The 18,956-nt window shown below is 36.9% G+C and overlaps 2 protein-coding genes across 2 annotated transcripts; both read right to left on the reverse strand.

The window, feature by feature from the left end:
- Positions 1-129: 129 nt before the first annotated feature.
- APE1 (acclimation of photosynthesis to environment) lies at positions 130-12,100 on the reverse strand. The gene is made up of 9 exons (XM_008788337.6): positions 11,645-12,100; positions 10,876-10,922; positions 10,692-10,794; positions 8,034-8,120; positions 3,784-3,867; positions 2,698-2,751; positions 923-1,003; positions 631-676; positions 130-508 (listed from the first exon to the last, which is right to left on the reverse strand). The coding sequence occupies exons 1-9, from the start codon at positions 11,963-11,965 to the stop codon at positions 435-437; spliced, it is 897 nt and encodes a 298-aa protein (XP_008786559.4). The 5' UTR covers positions 11,966-12,100; the 3' UTR covers positions 130-434.
- Positions 12,101-16,441: 4,341 nt separating this feature from the next.
- Positions 16,442-16,847, reverse strand: LOC103704860 (small polypeptide DEVIL 4-like). The gene has a single exon (XM_008788336.6). It carries the CDS (start codon positions 16,724-16,726, stop codon positions 16,589-16,591), a length of 138 nt encoding a protein of 45 aa, XP_008786558.1. The 5' UTR covers positions 16,727-16,847; the 3' UTR covers positions 16,442-16,588.
- Between the last annotated feature and the right edge of the window lie 2,109 nt (positions 16,848-18,956).

Below are 18,956 nucleotides of genomic sequence, written 5' to 3' on the forward strand. Positions count from 1 at the left end.
GTTTCCTGAAGTGATGTACAACCAGATAGAAATGAGGATTATCCCTGCGAAGATCACCTATAATTAAAGGTTGGATGGTGAGCCAAGAGCTTGCCACAGAACTAGCCTAGTTTCAGAAGGCTTAATGCCTTTATGGAAGCAATAAGCAGTTTGGCGTCAAATATGTATTAACTTAAGCTTCCTTGTAATTGGTTTTTGATGATCATGTACATCATATATCTCCGCTTTAAAAAGGATTCTATGACAGACAAGAAAACAGAAAAATACAGAAATAACTGAAAAGGAAATTAATGTGCACACTCTGCTAAAGTCAGGCGGAAATTGGCATAGTAAAGTAGTAAACAAACAATTAACAGAAAGCCCAGAGCAAAAACGGAAGAATAAAATTAAAAAAAAAATAGTGGCATGATTTTTTGGAGCTGTTATAGAGAACTCTACAGCTGTGAGCTTGGCTGTGAAGTTGTCTCCGAAATAAGACGGACTTCATAAAGATCATTTTCTCTTTTTTCTGCATCCAAAAAATATAAGATCAAACAGAGAAAAAAATAAATTAGCAAATTTTGTGAGTCTGCCGTAGTTTCAAGTATGGTATGGAGGAGATTTGCAAAGAGCAAAACTTTAGAAATTCACCAATTTCTGAAGTGATTCCTGGCCCAAAAAATGATTTGAATTTTGCCTGAAATCCAATATCAAAATGTATATCAGTCGGTGCACAGTTACATTACATTAAAAAATCCCATACAGTTAGTTGAACTTGAAATCTACATGAAATAGAATGACTAATGCTTCAGGTTAGTGGTTTTTTGCAGTAATATTGGGAGTATTCTTGTTTCTCAACGCTTTGGTAGAATTGAAGATTTTCAATTTATGGAGTTGGTTTATTACTTCCATTTCAATCAGAGATCAAACAAAAAACTTTCACCTGTCTCCGTTCAAAATCAGACAGCTGCAAAGCTTTAGCTTCAAAGACAAGGACTAGACAGTACTTTCCATTATCAGTTACCTAAAAGGAAACAAACACTAGTGAGCCACCACAGGAGTATGGCTGCCAATTAAAAAACACTATAAGCAACACAATAACTATGTCGTTATCACAGATTACTCTTGCAAAGTTGCCATAAAATTATAATAATAAAAAAAGATTTTATGAATATCAGAATATGGATCAACCAGACAAATAATGAAAAACGAGATAAAAAATAAGTTTGAGCCATGGTTCCGAGTACTGGTGCCAGCAAGCATTCCAGTCACTAGCCAGCAAGCATGTGAGATGTTGTGCCTTTTCTAGAACAAAAGAAAAGAAAAGAAAAAATTAACAGGAGATCTAATAACAAGGTTTCAAGTGTTCCATCATGCCAAAACAAAAACAATTAAAATTTATTTAATAAATTTTCTTTAATTAAAAACATTTAATAATAGAATTAACATGTTTTTTTGTGCTGACCACTACATGAGTGTCATTACTGGCCCAAAAAGGTATGTGGCGACGAGCACATATATGTAGAGGCTAAAACTTGAAAGCTTGGTTTAAGCTCCTAATATTTGAAAGCTTGGCTTGAGCAGAACGGTGTCCCTAAAATTGTGAGTGTCTATAAGAATCAAGAACAGGAGTTTAAAATCTAAAAAAATCTAGGAATAAGATGGCATATTAGAAAGTAAGGTTTGATTTTCTAGCAAAATCAGCACCTTTGAAGCTGCCTTAATACCGCGTCTGATCTAATGGATTAAAGATGCTTAAAAATGATGCAGTTGTTCTGCTGAAATTCCATTTAATGCCAGGTTATCAAATTTCATAGGTTAAAACCCTTGCTTAAAATCTAGCACAGTGCTGTTAGTTTTGGATGCATTCCTCAAATTTTAAAAGATGCTTGAATTATCCATGATTATATCTTTGGCCTATTCCCGTGTAAACAGATTAGCTATTAGAAATTCACTAATTCATGAATTTTATGAATTATTAACTAATTTTAAATGACTTTTTCATGCAAGATACTTGAGGTAAAGATTACTGATCTTATATGATGCGAGTATTCTTTTAAGTAATTGCAATAACTTTTTCTCTTTGTTTCTCTTGTATGTTTCTGCATGAATTAAAAACTAACATGCTTTTAATCTTCAATGTTGAATTGTCCCAAGCAAGGTTCGCCGTACCGGTACCGAACCCCGTACCGGTGCCGCATTAGTATAGGCGTACCGAGTGTCGGTACGGTACCGTACGCTCAGTACCGACCGTACCGACATTGGTGTACCGATACCGGTACCCATCGGTACGGGTACGGTATGCTCGGTACCGACCGGTACCGACCGGTACAGCGAACCTTGGTCCCAAGTCTTTTCAATTTTGAATTTTCTTCAATTTTTCTCCTCAAATTTCGATAAGAACCATGAGGCTTTAAGCAAACTAATTTAAATAGTTAGCAGCAACATTGCCATGTTCACTCCCTCCCCATAATGCAATTAGTTGGAAATCTTCTGAAAAGCCCTTATCATATACCCAACAAGCTTTCCCTTAACATACATACATGTATATATTTTAAAAAAATTATCATGAAATACCAACCGATGACAAAAATTATGATCTGTTGTGCACAAGTTTCCTAGAATAAGCAATATTCTCTAAGATGATTAAATTTTAAAAGAAGCGGTAACTCAAAATTCTATAATTACTTTTTTTCTAAAGAGATAGAAAGAACATACCTCTTCACGAATCATTTGTAAGGTAGGTGCACTACGCCGTGGGATCCCACCACCCTAATAGTTGAATGGAGAAATAGTATTACCAAGATATGCAAATAAAACACAGCAAGCAATATTAATATGTTGCTGAATGCAGTTAAAAGAAATCAATCGTATTACATTTCTAGTTATTATTAGTTATTTGTGACTTGTGTGCTAGAAAAATTTGTATTTGTCAATCCTCAATTTAGCTAGTACAATTTTGCATCGCAATTAATACCATGCCATAATATATTTACCATATACAATGTTGCTAGTTGTTGCCAAGAATAAATGATTAAGCATCTCATTCAAGGCAAAAAACAAATCAATATCTTGATGTAATACAGTCTTTTCCATTTTTGTCTAGAAAGAAATGTGAGTCATTCTGAACTGTCCAATGAAGAAATAAGAGGACAGCAAAGTGCAAATGGCACACAGAGTGTATGTATTGCTATAATGATAATTGCATCTGGACCCTATAATTAATGTCAACTTCATGCCTGGTAATGAAGACTAAGTGAATATTATGCAGGAAATCAACAGGACTCAAAACAATAATATGATTTATAATATCATTCTCAAAAGTAATATATAGTGAACTAGGTAGGAGTTTTCACTCTTCACAGCTCCTTTTGCCGTAAGAATAGAGTAAAACAATAGCACGAACCTTTTTACCTTCAGGAAAAGCATGGTTCTTCCTATCTTTAAAGCACAACCGAAGGTAAAACATACGACAGCTTTAATAATTGGACCAGACATCATAAACATGATATCCAAAGCATATTTTAATTCATTATGAACAATATAAAAGGGAATGTTTAACTCTATATTGCCATGATATGTTATATACCAAAAAATAGTAATTACCTCATGCCATTTTCCATTTAATATTACAACAGTTGAATCAGCTACAATTTTATTTTCTATATACTAATCATGCATCAACAACATGTCAATTTCAATGGACAGGAAAATTATATACAGTTTCTAACTTTCTATGCAATTGAAAGTTTACAAGTACAATTAAATAACAAACATCAAAATCGTTTAAGTTACGGAAACTACCTGGCCATATTGGAAGATTCGTTTTAGGGCCTCATCCAAATGTTGCTCATCACCATAGCGGTATCGTGTAACATCATTCCTTACCTAGAAAGTACATGAGTCATCTTGAATAAAGATTTCAATAACAAGCATATAATTCAGGGAAGAAAAAGTTATGTTATTTATAATTTTCCAGGCTATATTTTATAAAAATAAAATGCAAGAACAACTATACAAGTTGACTATTCTTTTTGTGAATAAAGCACGACTCAAAAATGATGTTGAAAGTTGAAACATTCTAAAACTGTTCGCTTGCTCATGCTCTCATTCACTTGGCTCATCAAATTGTGGATGATTTACCATTACCCTTCTAGTTCTCCCACTCCCACACACACTGTATTATTTGCTGCTAATATTTTATCACCATGAAGCAGGAAATACTAATTTCCATATTATGATTCAGACAAAACAGCTCTTACAGGATAATATATATAATCTTGTTTTATCATGCCTTTTTAATGGTCAAAGTATCAATGCCCCAATGGACTGAGTTGTCTGTAATTTCAGTAACTAATAGATTGGGGGACCAAAAATTTCTGATTCCCCTTAACCCATGAATGCTTTGAAGAATGCATTTACCAATCAAGCCCCATGCATACAAATTAACAGTTCTCAAGCCTGGCATTTCCTCCTCTCAAACAGTAAATCACCCATCTGAGGCCATAATCAAGCAAAATTTTCTGTAGAGGAAAAACTGTCATTTTCTGCCAAATAATGCAAAACAGCCAAAATTTTCAAGTTGGAAAGTATCATCGAAAGCATGTTAGTGGTGTTCACAGGACCTTTAGAAACCTCCGAACCTATGACATGTAGATCAGAGGCTTGAAAGTGACCAAATTAGCAAAGTTTAAGAGGGCAAAATGATAAATTCATGATGAAGGTTCTTCTTCACAAATCAAGTCGTCAATATTATCAGGACTCTACCAGCAATAAGATTCATTCCATGGAGTTAAGTAAAAGACTTGTCGCAGATTTAAGGCTTACTGATGTTGACCATTTCAGCTCACTAGGGGCAAAATTTTCATTTTTCTATCCACATCTAGTTTTCAGCACCAACACCATGAGGATTCAGCTCGGACCATGTGGTGATAACCCTTGGTCCTTTGAAAAATTACTTTATATTTAAATCCCTCTCGCTAGACCTAAAAGCATTACGTATAGAATCACAAGATTAATCTGCATAGCCTATCTTCCTCAAAGGATACTCTGATCCTGGATAAGTAAATTAATGAATAAGGTTAAAGAAACAATAAGATACTATCAATTCTCAATTCCTTGACTTGACAAATTTGATTGATGTGCTTGTCAGTTCCCAGCCAAGTAACTACTGCCAGATTTGTTATGCAATTGGTTGATGGATAACAATAATATTCAGGACTACAGATGGTCTCCACAGATGGCATGCATGGCCATTCCTACTATCAAATTCACCAAACAATTTCTACAATTTTATAACTTATGAGACAACTCTTTTAGGAGTTCACAATATTGCTTTCTTGTACTTCAACAATGGTTGGATTTTCAGCAAGAATGAAAAAAAAGAAACACCCAACACTGGAAGAACAATGTTCAAGGTCCTACATTGCAATAGAGGGTAGCATCAATCTTGAGAAGTGTTGTTTCATAACTAATCATATGACAATATATACTAGATAATAAATCCTTAGCTGACTTCCTTGGCTTCCAATTCAAAGGAGCGACTGATATCTACTTGAGAATCTTATACAAAAAAGAACTTTAGTTCTTCCTCCTACATCAACCCAAAGACAAGAAAACTATATTGACCAGAAATAAGAGGAAATAATTTAAATAATATCACATTTTTTAATTAAATTAAATGGCTAATATTATGTTTTTAGATAAGAAAACAGACAAAAGTTTATAATTTGGTTCCTTACAGGAACTAGATGTTTTGCTATTGAGTAATTATTCGCATAACTGGTTTGCACATTTAGAGAAGCTCGAATGCAACAAGTTAAGGAGAATAATCAATATTTGAGAGCCCCAAAATGACAGCAAATGTAGGACTAAGTACCGCAGGTACAGCTAGTGCAAAAAACCTGTCACTGTTGAACTACATTACCTGGACTTTTCATTTTTACGATGTCTGAAATTGTCTATGCTTCTGGACACTTGAACATGGCATGCCATGACATGATGTCGGAAAGAAGTGTCCAATACTTGGCACGTTTTGGAATGTCCTAAAAAGGTCTCTTAGTTTTAAGTATTGGACACTTTACTAAAGTGTCATGAAGGTTTTGTGGGCACTTCAAGCAAATTATCCTTACACTTTTAATATAAGGTTATCACAATAATATGAAACTTTAAGCAAAATGTGCTTATATTTTAAATATCAATGTGTCACGACTAATTATCAATTTAGGTATCTGACACATCTTAAATAATTTTAAATTAATTTAACAAATAAATTAAACAACTTGCAAAGTCATAGCTATTTAAACTAAAACAAAAATGAATGTGTTTATGCACATAATATACAAAATATACTATATATGTTTTACATATATTCTGTGTACCCATGCCTAGACTTTTGGAGGCTGCCAAGTCTGACTTTTGAGGACACATGGGACCCATGCCAGGTGTCTAGGTGACACTTCTATTCAATAAAATACTAAGAAATCAAAAAGAACAAATAAGTTGTTAGCAAACTAAACAGTACAAAACATAAAAAAATGATGAAACTTGTCATTTTGTCAGCCTATCTCTATCTCTATACTAAAAGGGAGAGGCTTTTGCAGCTGGACTCTTTTCATTCCAGCATATATAATATATATCTGTTCCATATGCTGAAAGGAGCCCTCGATGTGAATCGGACCAGTCTGCAATTTGCCACAACAGACAGATAACAAGCAGCATTGCATGGCATTACACCTCTATTATTCCCGACTGTAGCTACCGTGCACATCTTCTTATTATATTTTAGAATTCCAATTGGAGAAGGTAAGGTTTTGGCTTTTTCCCATATCTAAAATACACCCACCTTAATTAAATTTTAGCCTTTTATGAAGGAAAGAAATAGGAGGTGCACTATTCATGAGAATAAATTTACCAATGTGCATAATAAAAATCTCTAATTGGAAGGGGTTAAAACCATCCGTATGTCTCTTATGTGCAATAGAAGTGTCAAAATTCCATCTAGTATATGATTCTCTCACTTGTGTTGCATGTGCCGTACATGTGTCAAAATTCCATCTAGCATATGCTTCTCTCACTTACGTTGCATCTACCATACACTACATGATTCTCCCACTTGCATTGCATGTGCCAAATATCTAGTAGAAATAATCTTGCAGCAACCTTTTTCTGTCATGTTCAGTTCACATTAGGCATCAGATATTGGCTCTCATATCTGCATTCACCAAAATGGTATAAAAAAAGAGATCTAGTAGGGTCCACCGAACAATCCCGAACTAGGATTTTCAACCATTAGATTCTGTCCTAGGTCAAAACCAGCCTGAACTGGTCTGAACCATTTGGTTCTACCCAATTTCAAATGGTTCTGCCAAGTTCCAAAATCAAATGGGATCCTATGATATATAACCCTCTCCCCTCAGTCTCGAACTTCCAATCCCCCTTGCCTCACAACTCCCCCTTTCTTGTAATTCCCTTGCTCGGGTTAGTGTTCCATCACTGCCGCCGCTGACAATGATGATGATGACAATGACAACCACCTCTATTTCTGTTCTCTCACCATACCATTGCCATGGCTGCCAACAACGACATTGATTCGTATACTTGCATATCAGAGGTCAAAGATACACTTTCCCTCCATTCATCTCTCTTCTCCCCTCTCTCCCTCTCCCCCCTCTGCCTCACCTTGGTTCTGTTATGCCTCGAGTTGTACAGCATGCACCGGTACCGTACTAAACCAGCAACCAGTGAGTAAGAACCCTAAGTACCAGTTTGGCAAACCTTGGGTAGCAAGGGCATCATGTAGATGGTGAATGTTTTTCACTAGAAGCCTTCATATGACATTTTCAACTCTAGCAAGTGCCATATGCTTCTTAACATTTCAGCTCTAATACAACTATGCTATATTCAGTTCCTATTTAGGAAAAGCAACATACAATTTCTTCCCAAAAAAATTATGCCTTATTGAACCAGTTTAATTGGAAACATATTAAAAAGGATATTTACAACTTAATCAGTTCAAAAAAAAAAGTAGGGGGAGTGGTTAGCCTAGAATTTACCTGTTTAAGAATAGGAGTTGCACATGTTTCCCTTAAAGCTTCTGCATCGGAGTAGGTTATGCACGGCACTGGTTTTAGTTCTGCATACTGCACATAGATAGCACATATGTATGGAAAATAAAATAACAGCACAAATTCCACTTTTATAATCAGCAACTGTCAATGTTCTTGAGAAAACAATGGACATTAATATTAATTTATTTTACATTTTGCAATTTTTCTCTAAGGTTCTTGATATAATGATCATACTGTTCACTTTGAAATTAGTTGATATTTGATATAAAACTCAAACTAAAACAGAGTGAATGATGAGGAAAAGACCTTCAGCAAAGACAATTGTTGCAAAATATGTATAAGGAAAACCTAATGAAGATTTCTGACATAGAATCATTTTGAGCTAAGAAAAAATTGCGGCAAGTCACTTCACTGCCATATTGCTCACTTAAAGCAGTCAAAACTAAACCTACAAAAAAATGAGGTTTCTTAGTGCTAGCTATCTATATGACATCTTCATTAAATGTCATCTTACAAATTCAGAACTACATCTTGTCATGCATCCTTTTGACATGATAAAGTGAGACTCAGTATGTGCACACAGACAAACATAAAGAGATGTCATACAGCCACTCAGAGAGGAATGCTGCTTTACCAGCTCCATGATGACCAAAAAGTTCTCCTCAAGTAATCTTATATGTGTCCATTAGTGAGTCTTTCAGTTTCTCTTCACAAAGATGTTCCTGTTCCCAATATATCAGTAAATAAGAAACTCGTTTAATTCTGCTCCATGGTGCCATTACAAATGCATTCTTCCATCTACATGAGGAAGCAGTTTGTCATTAAAGCATCAGTGAAGCTTAGCTCCAGGCTCCAGAACCATCAAATCTAGTTTTTCTTTATGCATTTTCTCCATTAAATTTCACAGCATCAGTTGGGCAGTACAAGCAGAAAACATACCGTCCACTATTTTTTACAAGCACTTTGACCTTCACAAATATCATGAATTTGGATCCTCGTCCATCCAAAGTACCAGGTTACTCAGTCACAACTGACAATCAATACTCATCTAATAACCCATTACCAAGTGGTAGAGGCAAGTAGAAGTCTAGAAGATGAACCAGATAATGCAATGAAGACGAGGATATAAAGGATCTCCAAGACTCTAGGTGAATTATATTTATAAGATCTGCACTTGAAATCAGTCCCTCATCTGAAACTCATATATGGAGATTTCTCAAAGAAAATGACATCAGCACATACTCCAAGTAGTGATGACAATGATGATAGATTTTTCGTGTTTAAAAATAAATCAAGACAGCATTGGATAAAACAAGGATCCAGATTAACATGGCTATGAACAAAAATAGAAATGCCAATGTCATAAAAAGAATTAAAAAATAGTGAGAACATAACTTACCGAAAGATGAGATTTAACATCCAAGGAGGTTATGGCATTATTGCATAAGTGTTAAGTGTTAACTGTAAACTTTGTTTTTTTCATTCTTAGTGATGATTCACTGATCAAATGCATGTGTTCCCCTGAAAGATCTAATATCTTATGACTTGAATTCATCAATAAAGTACATAATCTCAAAAGCATAATCGAGGAGACAATAGGGCTTCATATCTCCATAGTGTAAAAATCCATATTATCATAAAAGCATACAGTAATTTCACTTCCCAGATTTACTAATCCTTATGCATATCCACAGTCAGATCTCTTTGAAAATAATCTAGTATCTCACCCTTTTGAAAATAATCATAACCCAGAAATCTAGAATAGGTAAGTAGGTAACAAGTACATTATAATGTCAGATTAACAGCACCTCTGCCAACCACAAATTGAAATTACATAGCTTTATGGAAGCTATCAATGGAAATTTTAACTAGGGCTGTCAAAGCTCATGCTATGGCTGTTAGAAATAGTAATATTAGCAGCTCATTTTGTTGCACACATATTACATAACTTTAGTGTGATATCCATATATCTATTTATTAATTCATTATCAGCCTTGCACATGGAGGTATAGATAAAGTTCATCAACGAATCCAGACTGCAACCTTTGGTGTCTCTTATAATCATGAGATTTGTCTTTTTTGAAGTTATTGTCTTTATGCCCTCAAAACATAGCATTTGCTTTACCTTAACTTTCACAGTATCAAATTCCAACATCATCCTCCCATGACCTTCTTGAATGCCTCAAAAATGCAGAGTGTGAGAAATGGCCAGCATGGAAGACCCTGATACTTGGATTTTAACTACTAAAAGGTCTCTTTGTTTTTGTAATTTCATTGGTAAGATTCAACGAAACGTCACCAGAAATAAGAAAATTGTCAGTCGGCTACAGGAAAATCAATAGGAACTATATTGCACCAGAAAAAAAAAAAAAATCTTATCACCACAACAATTTCATTTCCCTAGACAATGATTAGGAGACCAGCGTTCCTATAATCAGACATGATTGTGATTTGTCCAAATACTAGATTTTTGGAAGTGTTTTTCTTGTTATGCATTAAACATTATAAAATTTAAGGCACATAGCTTTCAATTCATTTAATCCTCCTGTGGTCTTTAATAGTATACCTTAACCATATTTGTGTATGTAAATAACAGAAAAAAAATTTCTCAGATCAATAAGCTGTTAAAAATAAAGGACTTACCTTCAATGCCATGCCAATAATTGCAAGAGGAAATCCATATGTTAGCATTAAAGCTGACCACTCAGATCCAGGGAGAATGCTGAAATATGCTCCGAAACCATATCTGAAAGGCAAGATATGATCGAATTATGAAAATCAGAACGATGTGCAGGTCATCTAAAATTCTCATCATGCATCTAGTTACGAGAGAAGTGTGCCTCCAACTGCTAAACCAATGACACCAAACGAGACCTGCAACCCAAGCACAAAGTTTCATGTAAGAACAGACTGCGTCACTGGGTAGATTTGCTAAAGATGTACAGGAACTTGCAAATATTAAATGTGACGTAAAAGGAATTACGAACTGCAACAAAAATGAAAAGCAATCAGGAGGATAACATGCAACATTGCGTCCTCTTTCACATCTTTAACTACAAGCAGCTTAACTCCTAAAATTTCTGGATACTAAGTCCCTTCAGTTTAGATGAGAACAGTAATTTAAACAAAATAATGAATGAACATATAGTGAACATTAGAGATATCTGAATTAATTTTCAAAAAAAAAAATGCGGCGCATAAATCTAAGAAAATGATCTTCACCACACATAGCTAAATGCGGAGAGGAAAATGTAGGAAAAACTCAATCAGAACTAGGACAAGCGTGGATTCTTTAGGTATTAGTCTTGTTTAGTAGCATTTGAGTCCAGTTCTAGGAATTAGGAGAAGTATAGATAAATAGTACTACCCTATCAATCTAAGCAAGCTATTAATTGAAGCGCATATAAGAGTTCAAACTGCAAAGGTACGACCCCCTCAAAATGATGGAAAGTCTCTCTTGTTCTAAGGGTTCGGAGTGTGCAAGTAAGTCCACAAATTACGGATGAATTGCAAAGTTATATTCGATTCCGAAAGATCGAAACGGTAAAAGCAAAATATTATATTATAGCGGTTTAGGAAGAGGAACGGAAAGAGACCTTGGCCAGGGAGAACTCGTTGTCAGGAACGATGGTCTTGCCGGAGGTGGCGGAGGAAGCTTGCGTGGATTCCACAGCGTGGGCCAAAAATAGGAGCCGATGCGGCCCTGGGGAGATTGATGGAGATAAGGACGGCGGCGAGAGGGGGAGACGCTCGGCGGTCCGCCGCCCGTTAGAGGAGACGAGTCGCCTCCGGAGACCCGCCGCACGGAACCCGTGCTGCGAGCAGAGGATTACTTCGCCGGCGCGGCCGAAGCCCAGCACAGGCGGCCACGACGCTGACGCTGCTGCGGCGGCGGCGGCGGCTTCAACGATCGTCATACTCGCCGTGTCTCCTTCTTATTCTCCCTCGCTCTGTCCCTCTTCGCGCTTACTTCCCTTTTCTTCCTCTGTTTCGGGATTACCGCAATATCGCTTCTGGAGAAAAATTAGCGGACGTCGTTGGAAGAGCAGAGCAGAGCAGCGGTGGATGGATGGAATTGACCGCCACACGAAGGAGCCCGGTTGTATCCTTCGGTCGAAAGAAGGATACATCTTCCTTTGCGCTCTCTGACCGTCAGATTAAACACATTTCGCTTTGAGAGTTGTGCTAGTGGATGAATGTGTCCGCTCGGAGCGCTTTGAGATTTGTGCATTATATATCAAACGGTCGTGTGCACGAAAGATGGTGTATCCTTCTTTGGCGCGAAAGATACAACCGCGTTCCCCTGTTTGTAGCTGTAAAAGTTACATCCTCACATCCGAACAGCAAGAAATAAAGAAAATTGAACCATATAAATTCCAACTATTAGAGGCCTGTTTGATTGGTAGAAAAGAAAAGAAAAGAAACAAAAGAAAAAAGAAAAGAAAAGAAACAAGAGGCAAAAGTTGTAAGCTTGGAGTTGCCAAAACAAAAGAAAGAAAAAAAAAAGCTATGAACTTGAAATTTTTTGTTAGAATAAAATTATAAATTTCAAGATTTGAAAGATCTAGTAAGATTGAAATTTGAAAGGAGAAAAGTGGATATAGCAGGTAAATAGGATCTCAAACTAATAATTGTTTAGATTAAATCTTGGGGTTCGAATTGTTTCTTTAAAGGATATAGTCATAGTAGCACCTAATATGTAATTAAGATATGCATACAATACTTTTACACAAGGGAATAACAATGGATAAATACATAATACTATATCCTATTACAAGTGTAATCCAATTATTATATAGATCTATAAACAATTAGGAGCAATTTTAGCATAATAAAGAATCCAATCTAGTTTGCATGATTTAATCTTGAATTAGATGTAGAGTTTATATTTCGAATCCGAGACTTCTTGCCTGCCAATAATTTTGAGTAGTGGGTTGACAGTATCATGTGAGGCACAGCCACATATTAACATAAGATGAATAAGTCAGTACTGCCCAATAAGGGTGCAAATGGGTCGGGTCGATTCGAGATCCGATCCGGCCCGACCCGCGTAGATCCGACCCGACCCAAATTTTAGGACCCACGGGTCGGGGTCGGATTCTAAGATGAATAAGTCAGTACTGCCCAATAAGGCTGCAAATGGGTTGGGTCGATCCGAGATCCGATCCGGCCCGATCCGCGTAGATCCGATCCGACCGAAATTTTAGGACCCGCGGGTCGGGGTCGGATCCTAAAATTGGATCCGAATCATTTTTTGGGTTGGGCCTGGGTTTACCGAACGGATCCGATCCGACCTGAATGGACCCGAAGAGAGAAAGAGAGAGGAGGAAAAAGCAAAAAAAAATTATTTTCCGAAATACCGGAAGCAGAATGGAAAAGCAAGGGGCAGGTTTGAGCAACTAAATCTGAAATTTTTTCTTTCATTTGGTTTCTCACAAACGTAATCAAGTGTCAAATGTGGGTGGAAATAAATATCTTTTTTTGAATTCAAAAAAGATATTCTGGGTTTATCATTCACATTCAGGATATGCTCGTACTACTCAATATTCATTTTAAAGTTAGTTACTTTTTGTGTGTGTGTTTGGGTCGCGGCACTATTGGTCTATTAGTTTTCTGCAATGGAATTGGATTTTGGAATAAGGTCTGGGATTTCAGCAAAAAGAAGGTCTGGGATTTTTTTTTGTCCTCCTGAGAGGGGAGCTAGGAGACACCAAGTTCCGTCCAATCAGTCATATGGACAAAAAATAATGTGATATGAAATTTGGCTTGTAGACCGACTGGAGGTCAATTGCAAGTCTTTCGAGTCATGGGTCACCCAGCACCTCATAATTATGGTATGACCGAATTAGATTTGCCCAAATTCTTTCCCCAAAGCACAAAAAAAAATGGACCTGAATCCGAACCCGATCCAACTTGGACCCAAACCCGACCCGACCCGATTTTCAACCTGGTCGGGTCTGGATCTAAAATTAGGACCCGAACAAAAAATCGGATCGGATCGGGGTCACCCAAGATTCGACCGGATCTGACCCATTTGCACCCCTACTGCCCAAGCACATTTGGAGAAAAGAAGAAGAAAACCAGAAAGAAAGAAAGAAATAAGCTTCGTTTATTCAACATAGCTAGTTTAGATGTAAATAATTTTTCAGAATGAGATGACCAGCATGTTAAAATGTTCGTAGGCAGTTCGATGTTATAAGCAACACCAAACAAGATAAAGTCTTAAGGTTTCATATATGTGAACTCGCCAAAAACCAAAGAAGGAAAGAAAGAGATACCTGTGAAGCATTTCGGATAAAATAGAATAGATAGTTGAAGCCTTAAGTGGGTCAGAAATCAGCCAGGGAGAGTGAGAAATGAACTCAATGAGAAGTAGGTTTAAAGTTCAAACATTGCTGTTTGAGCAACTGCACCCCAGGCACCATCATGTCTAGATTCTACTACGTGATTCATATAATACATCGATCTTTTTTACATATAAATTTATAGTTGTGTTTTATTGGTTTTAAATTTTAATACAATAGAATCCTGCATGAAATGAATGGCTTTCTGATCGATAAACTTATGTTGATCAGAAATCTACTTACTTTGACTACCACACTACTACATCAGATCATGCACCCGATCGTGCAACAATAAAATGATATTTTATAATAATTACCTTTTCTCACTCCTTCTTAGACTTCTAGATTTCAATAAACTGAATTTGATAGCAGAGTTCTTAATTCCTCTCCGTTTACATGTCCATCTGAAGTCTAAATTGTGGATTTTTTTCTACTCTTTAAAAATTGCTCCAATTGAATGGTTGAAAAGATGACATGATAAATATTTGTTGGAGTATCAATCGGACTTTTTTATATATTAAAATTGTTAGTCATAATATGGCTTTTGATCAAAATTCGCCGTACCATATCGAATCAAGTAATACATAGCATCACGTACCACACCGATTTGGTACTGGTACAGAGTACAAAAAGCGTATTAACACTCAATATGCTGAACTGGCTCCGTACCGATATAGTGATAGCCCTTCTTCTTTTTTTTTGAAAAGAATTATAATAGTTTCAAGCTGTAGTGAACTGTCTTAATAGCTTATACTCCTAGTTTTATCCTGAGCAAGCAATTATAAAGTTTAATAGTTTATTATTGCAAGCAACATAACGGAACCTGATTTTCATATCCTCATCTCTTATACACTGAAAAGCACTCGAAAAAACCTTTGACTCCATTATAGTACTCCAAACACAGCCTAAGTGGAAGAAGGTTTATCCAAAGACTGTCTACGGGCATCATATCCACGTATATCAAAACATCATATTCCTCAAATTAATAAAATAGATGTAAGCTGATGAGAAGTTAAACATCCTGGCAAGGAGGTGAACATCACAAAATCATGGTATAAGCTCGCAAACGCAAAAGCAAGAGTCATTGAATACGAAAAAATAAGAAACAATTCGAGCAAACTAGCAATGTTCTACTGTCCATTAGAGCAGTTGGCACCTTACAATCCATTTATATCATTTACATTTTCCCCACACTTACATTTGTCTGCTTGTTCTGTTGTTCAAATTGTATTTAAACTTTTCTACTAATACTTAGCTTTCAAAAATATTCAAAAGGAGAGCACCAACAAAAAGGATTGCCATATTTATTAATTTATATGAACCAAAAAAATCATTAACTAAATAGTGCAATGTCCATTCATTTTGCCCACACATAGCTGATCCCACATTGGAAGGCATCCATGCTGTGATTATCAGTTACTCGAAGGAGATTCTTGTTGTGTTCACCAGACTTCATGTATTTGCATGGAAACTCATGATGGGTCAAAAAGCCAGGCATATGGTGTCATACTCATCTAATATTGCATTGCTATTTTGAAAGCTGATTTAGGTCTTTCTGAAACCCAGGCTATGGAAGTATTTGGTTGTCACCAAACTATAACAGCTTCCATGCCATCAATCTATCTACAGTGCCCCATTTACAACAAGGATCACTGAGTTTCACAAAGGAAAGCCTTTGCCCAGCTCCTAAGATGCATCTGATAGCTATCAAAACGGTCATTAATTTCATGTTTGGATTGCAGAGTTAGGAAACTCAAATATCCCTTTTGATGTTTTTTTTTTTTTTTCTGTTGGATAAATATTAAATGCAGGATTACTGCCATCATCAGGTACTCTGTTTTTATTCCTTTTCTCCAGCTCTCTAATCTATCTAAATTAAGGTGGCACAGATCATAGAGAGAGAGAGAGAGTCCATTGTTACATACTTGAATATAAGACCAGAATAAATCCGTTTCAGAATCTATTTCAATGTGCAAGATTTTTTTGATGTCAAAAGTATCAAAATTGGTCGATCTTCGCCTGCCTAAAGGCAAGAAAAAAAAAGTAGCCGTTCACTAAAAGACCGACAGGAGTCGAGTTGAACTACAAACAAAAAAAAAAAAGAGGAAAGAAAAGATATAAACACCTAGTATTTGGATCGATATATGTACAAACGAAAAGCCTAGTTAACCAAAATTCGTCTGCTCTTTGCGAGGGTCAGTCATGCCAGCAGAGGAGCATCACCACGCATCGGCGGATGATATAAAGCCTGGCCTTCTGCTCTCTCAGAGCTCTCCCGAGCCCACCTCCTCCTCCTCCTCTCTGCGCCACCTTCCTTTGGCTGCTCAGCTTCATTCTTCCCGCACCCGACGAGCTTATGGAATCGATACTTAGACTCTGTTGCTTCTATCTGTGGTTGCCTCTGTTGGGCCAAGGAAGGGCGTGGAGTTTTATAGCAAGTGGGAGGGGAGAGGCGTGGGGGAAGGAGCAAGACTCGTCCATCACCCCATGGCCCTGTCGAGGAAAGAGACAGCCCAGCAAGCACCAAGGAGCGTGCGCTGCTGCGCTCTCCCCACTTGTTCCCCAAACCGCCAACCTTCACGCAATTTGATGACTGCCCGGGAGACAAAACTCTCAAACCTCGTAATCTAAAGTACTAGTTTACAATCCTTTCTCTCACTTTGATCATCTTTGAACCAGAGACCACTGCCAAACACGGATTCTTGTTTGCATCTCTCCGTCTTATCTTTCTTCAAACTCAGAGAGCCAGCAGGCCTTGATATTATTTAATTTCTTCCATGCTATAAACTTACCAACTGGTCTCTTAAGAACACAAACCATGTATTGATTGTTTTTTCAGCAATGCTCGTCACTTTCATTGCATGGTATTGGCTGCATTCAGATCCCATCAGGAGGCCAGTGAGTGTTGGACCCCAAACCAACCACATGCATGCATGGGGATGGGAGATGAACAGCTAAGGATAAACCTTTCACTCACAAGCGATGATGGTCTGTTGCTTTAGTTTGTTTATAACTGCAGCAAACGAATGAACTCCATTCCTCGTGATTCCTGATCAAGTGGAGCCGTTTAGATTCCATTCACAAGCCTTTGTTTACCAACTCCCAAGCAAGAGAGCTAACAGCTCCGAGCAATGCTAGCTGGCAGATTTTTTTAGCTCTTAAACCAATGACTTCATCAAATATTCAATCAAAACCTGGCTGTCATACTTGTATCTCTCCCTCTAAGTAGAGAGAGAAACTTCCAACTCAGATTATTTGAACGAATAACTTACTATAATAGCCACATTGAATTAGATGCTGTCCGCCAGCCTTTGTAGGATCTCTTTGGAAAACTTGTCGGGTTATTTCTATGTATTCACTGTTCTTGCACGAAAATTCGCGGACAATGCCGTGCTGCTGTCTATGGTGTGCGTGTGCATGTGTTTGTCACGTTCTTTTTTTCTAGTTCGTTCATCAACATCACGAGGATAAAGTGGACGGACAAAAAGCGTCTGCCCTTCTACTCCCCCTCCATAAATTAAAAGTATTTCAGAGGCTTCAAACTGGGTTAAAAATCCGGGAAAGAAAATATAATGAGATGCCGGAAGCAGGTGATATTTCCATCCATTATTCTTGCATGCAGAAAAGTTGACAGCCTAGATTTCACTATAAGTATGTAATAACTCAGAACATCATCCAAAAATGCTAGCAGGAAAGTATTAACCGATGAGCCCTGACGTCCTTATCAAGTTAAGGGTTCAAATCCATATAAATCTAATCACAAGCACCACGATCGACCCGTAATCATCCCCAATAGATCTGTGCTGCGGTGTATCTGGATCCACATAGGTTATAGACTGAGTGCACTCTGATACCATTTTGTAACAACTCAAAACCTCATCCAAAAATGCTAGCTGGAAGGTATTATTTAGATTTATTGATCTTGTATAAGTACACACAATCTACTCAGCGAATAACCGATATGAGACTAAACATACGCCCGCATGGATCTTCATAAAGTCTTAAGTTAATCGTCTAGAAATAAGTAGGTTTAGAATGAGACACTCTTGGAGTTGAGTTGTAATGTAAATAGACATTTTCTATATGAACACATGATGGTAGAACCCATGCTGCCAAGAAATTTAAGATGTATTAGATGTTTTTAGCGTTCCAAATTGTATCAAATAATTTTTTTTGAGAATCATGTTAAATGTCGTCAACTTTTCAAAAAATAGTTTTAATATGAGATATATTAGGTACTATTTTAAGAGTGATATTACCTTTCTCACACTGATGTTGGATGAGAAACAGTAACAAGATTACAATTAATTATATTAGTTTCATGAGACACCAATTCCACAAATTGAGAGGTCCATGGCTAGACACAGCAAGGAGATTTCATTCTAAAGAGGACAGTGGCTCAGCCTGAACCTTAGAAAATGCCTATGGTTTGGCTAATAAGGCGTAGACGGTGGCATGGGTACTATGGGTTCGTTTCTGGCAATCAATATTAGGCACAGAGATCCTTTAACCTTCTTCTTATATTATGTAATTCCAAATTTTTTTCATGCACCGGAACTCCGTA

Source organism: Phoenix dactylifera, chromosome 9 (assembly GCF_051530095.1).
Source record: "Phoenix dactylifera cultivar Ajwa chromosome 9, Ajwa_hap1_PhDact_Kaust_v1.1, whole genome shotgun sequence".
NCBI lineage: Eukaryota > Viridiplantae > Streptophyta > Magnoliopsida > Arecales > Arecaceae > Phoenix > Phoenix dactylifera.

Bases quoted from the DNA above. Each gene is read 5' to 3' on its own strand.
- APE1 (XM_008788337.6), bottom strand. From the start codon at position 11,965: ATGACGATCGTTGAAGCCGCCGCCGCCGCCGCAGCAGCGTCAGCGTCG. The intron at 10,795-10,875 runs GTAACTAGATGC...CTTGCCTTTCAG, and splicing joins GTTGGAGGCACACTTCTCTC to ATATGGTTTCGGAGCATATT. The intron at 2,752-3,783 runs GTAGTTTCCGTA...TTCAACTATTAG, and splicing joins GAATCTTCCAATATGGCCAG to GGTGGTGGGATCCCACGGCG.
- LOC103704860 (XM_008788336.6), bottom strand. From the start codon at position 16,726: ATGAAGCTGAGCAGCCAAAGGAAGGTGGCGCAGAGAGGAGGAGGAGGA.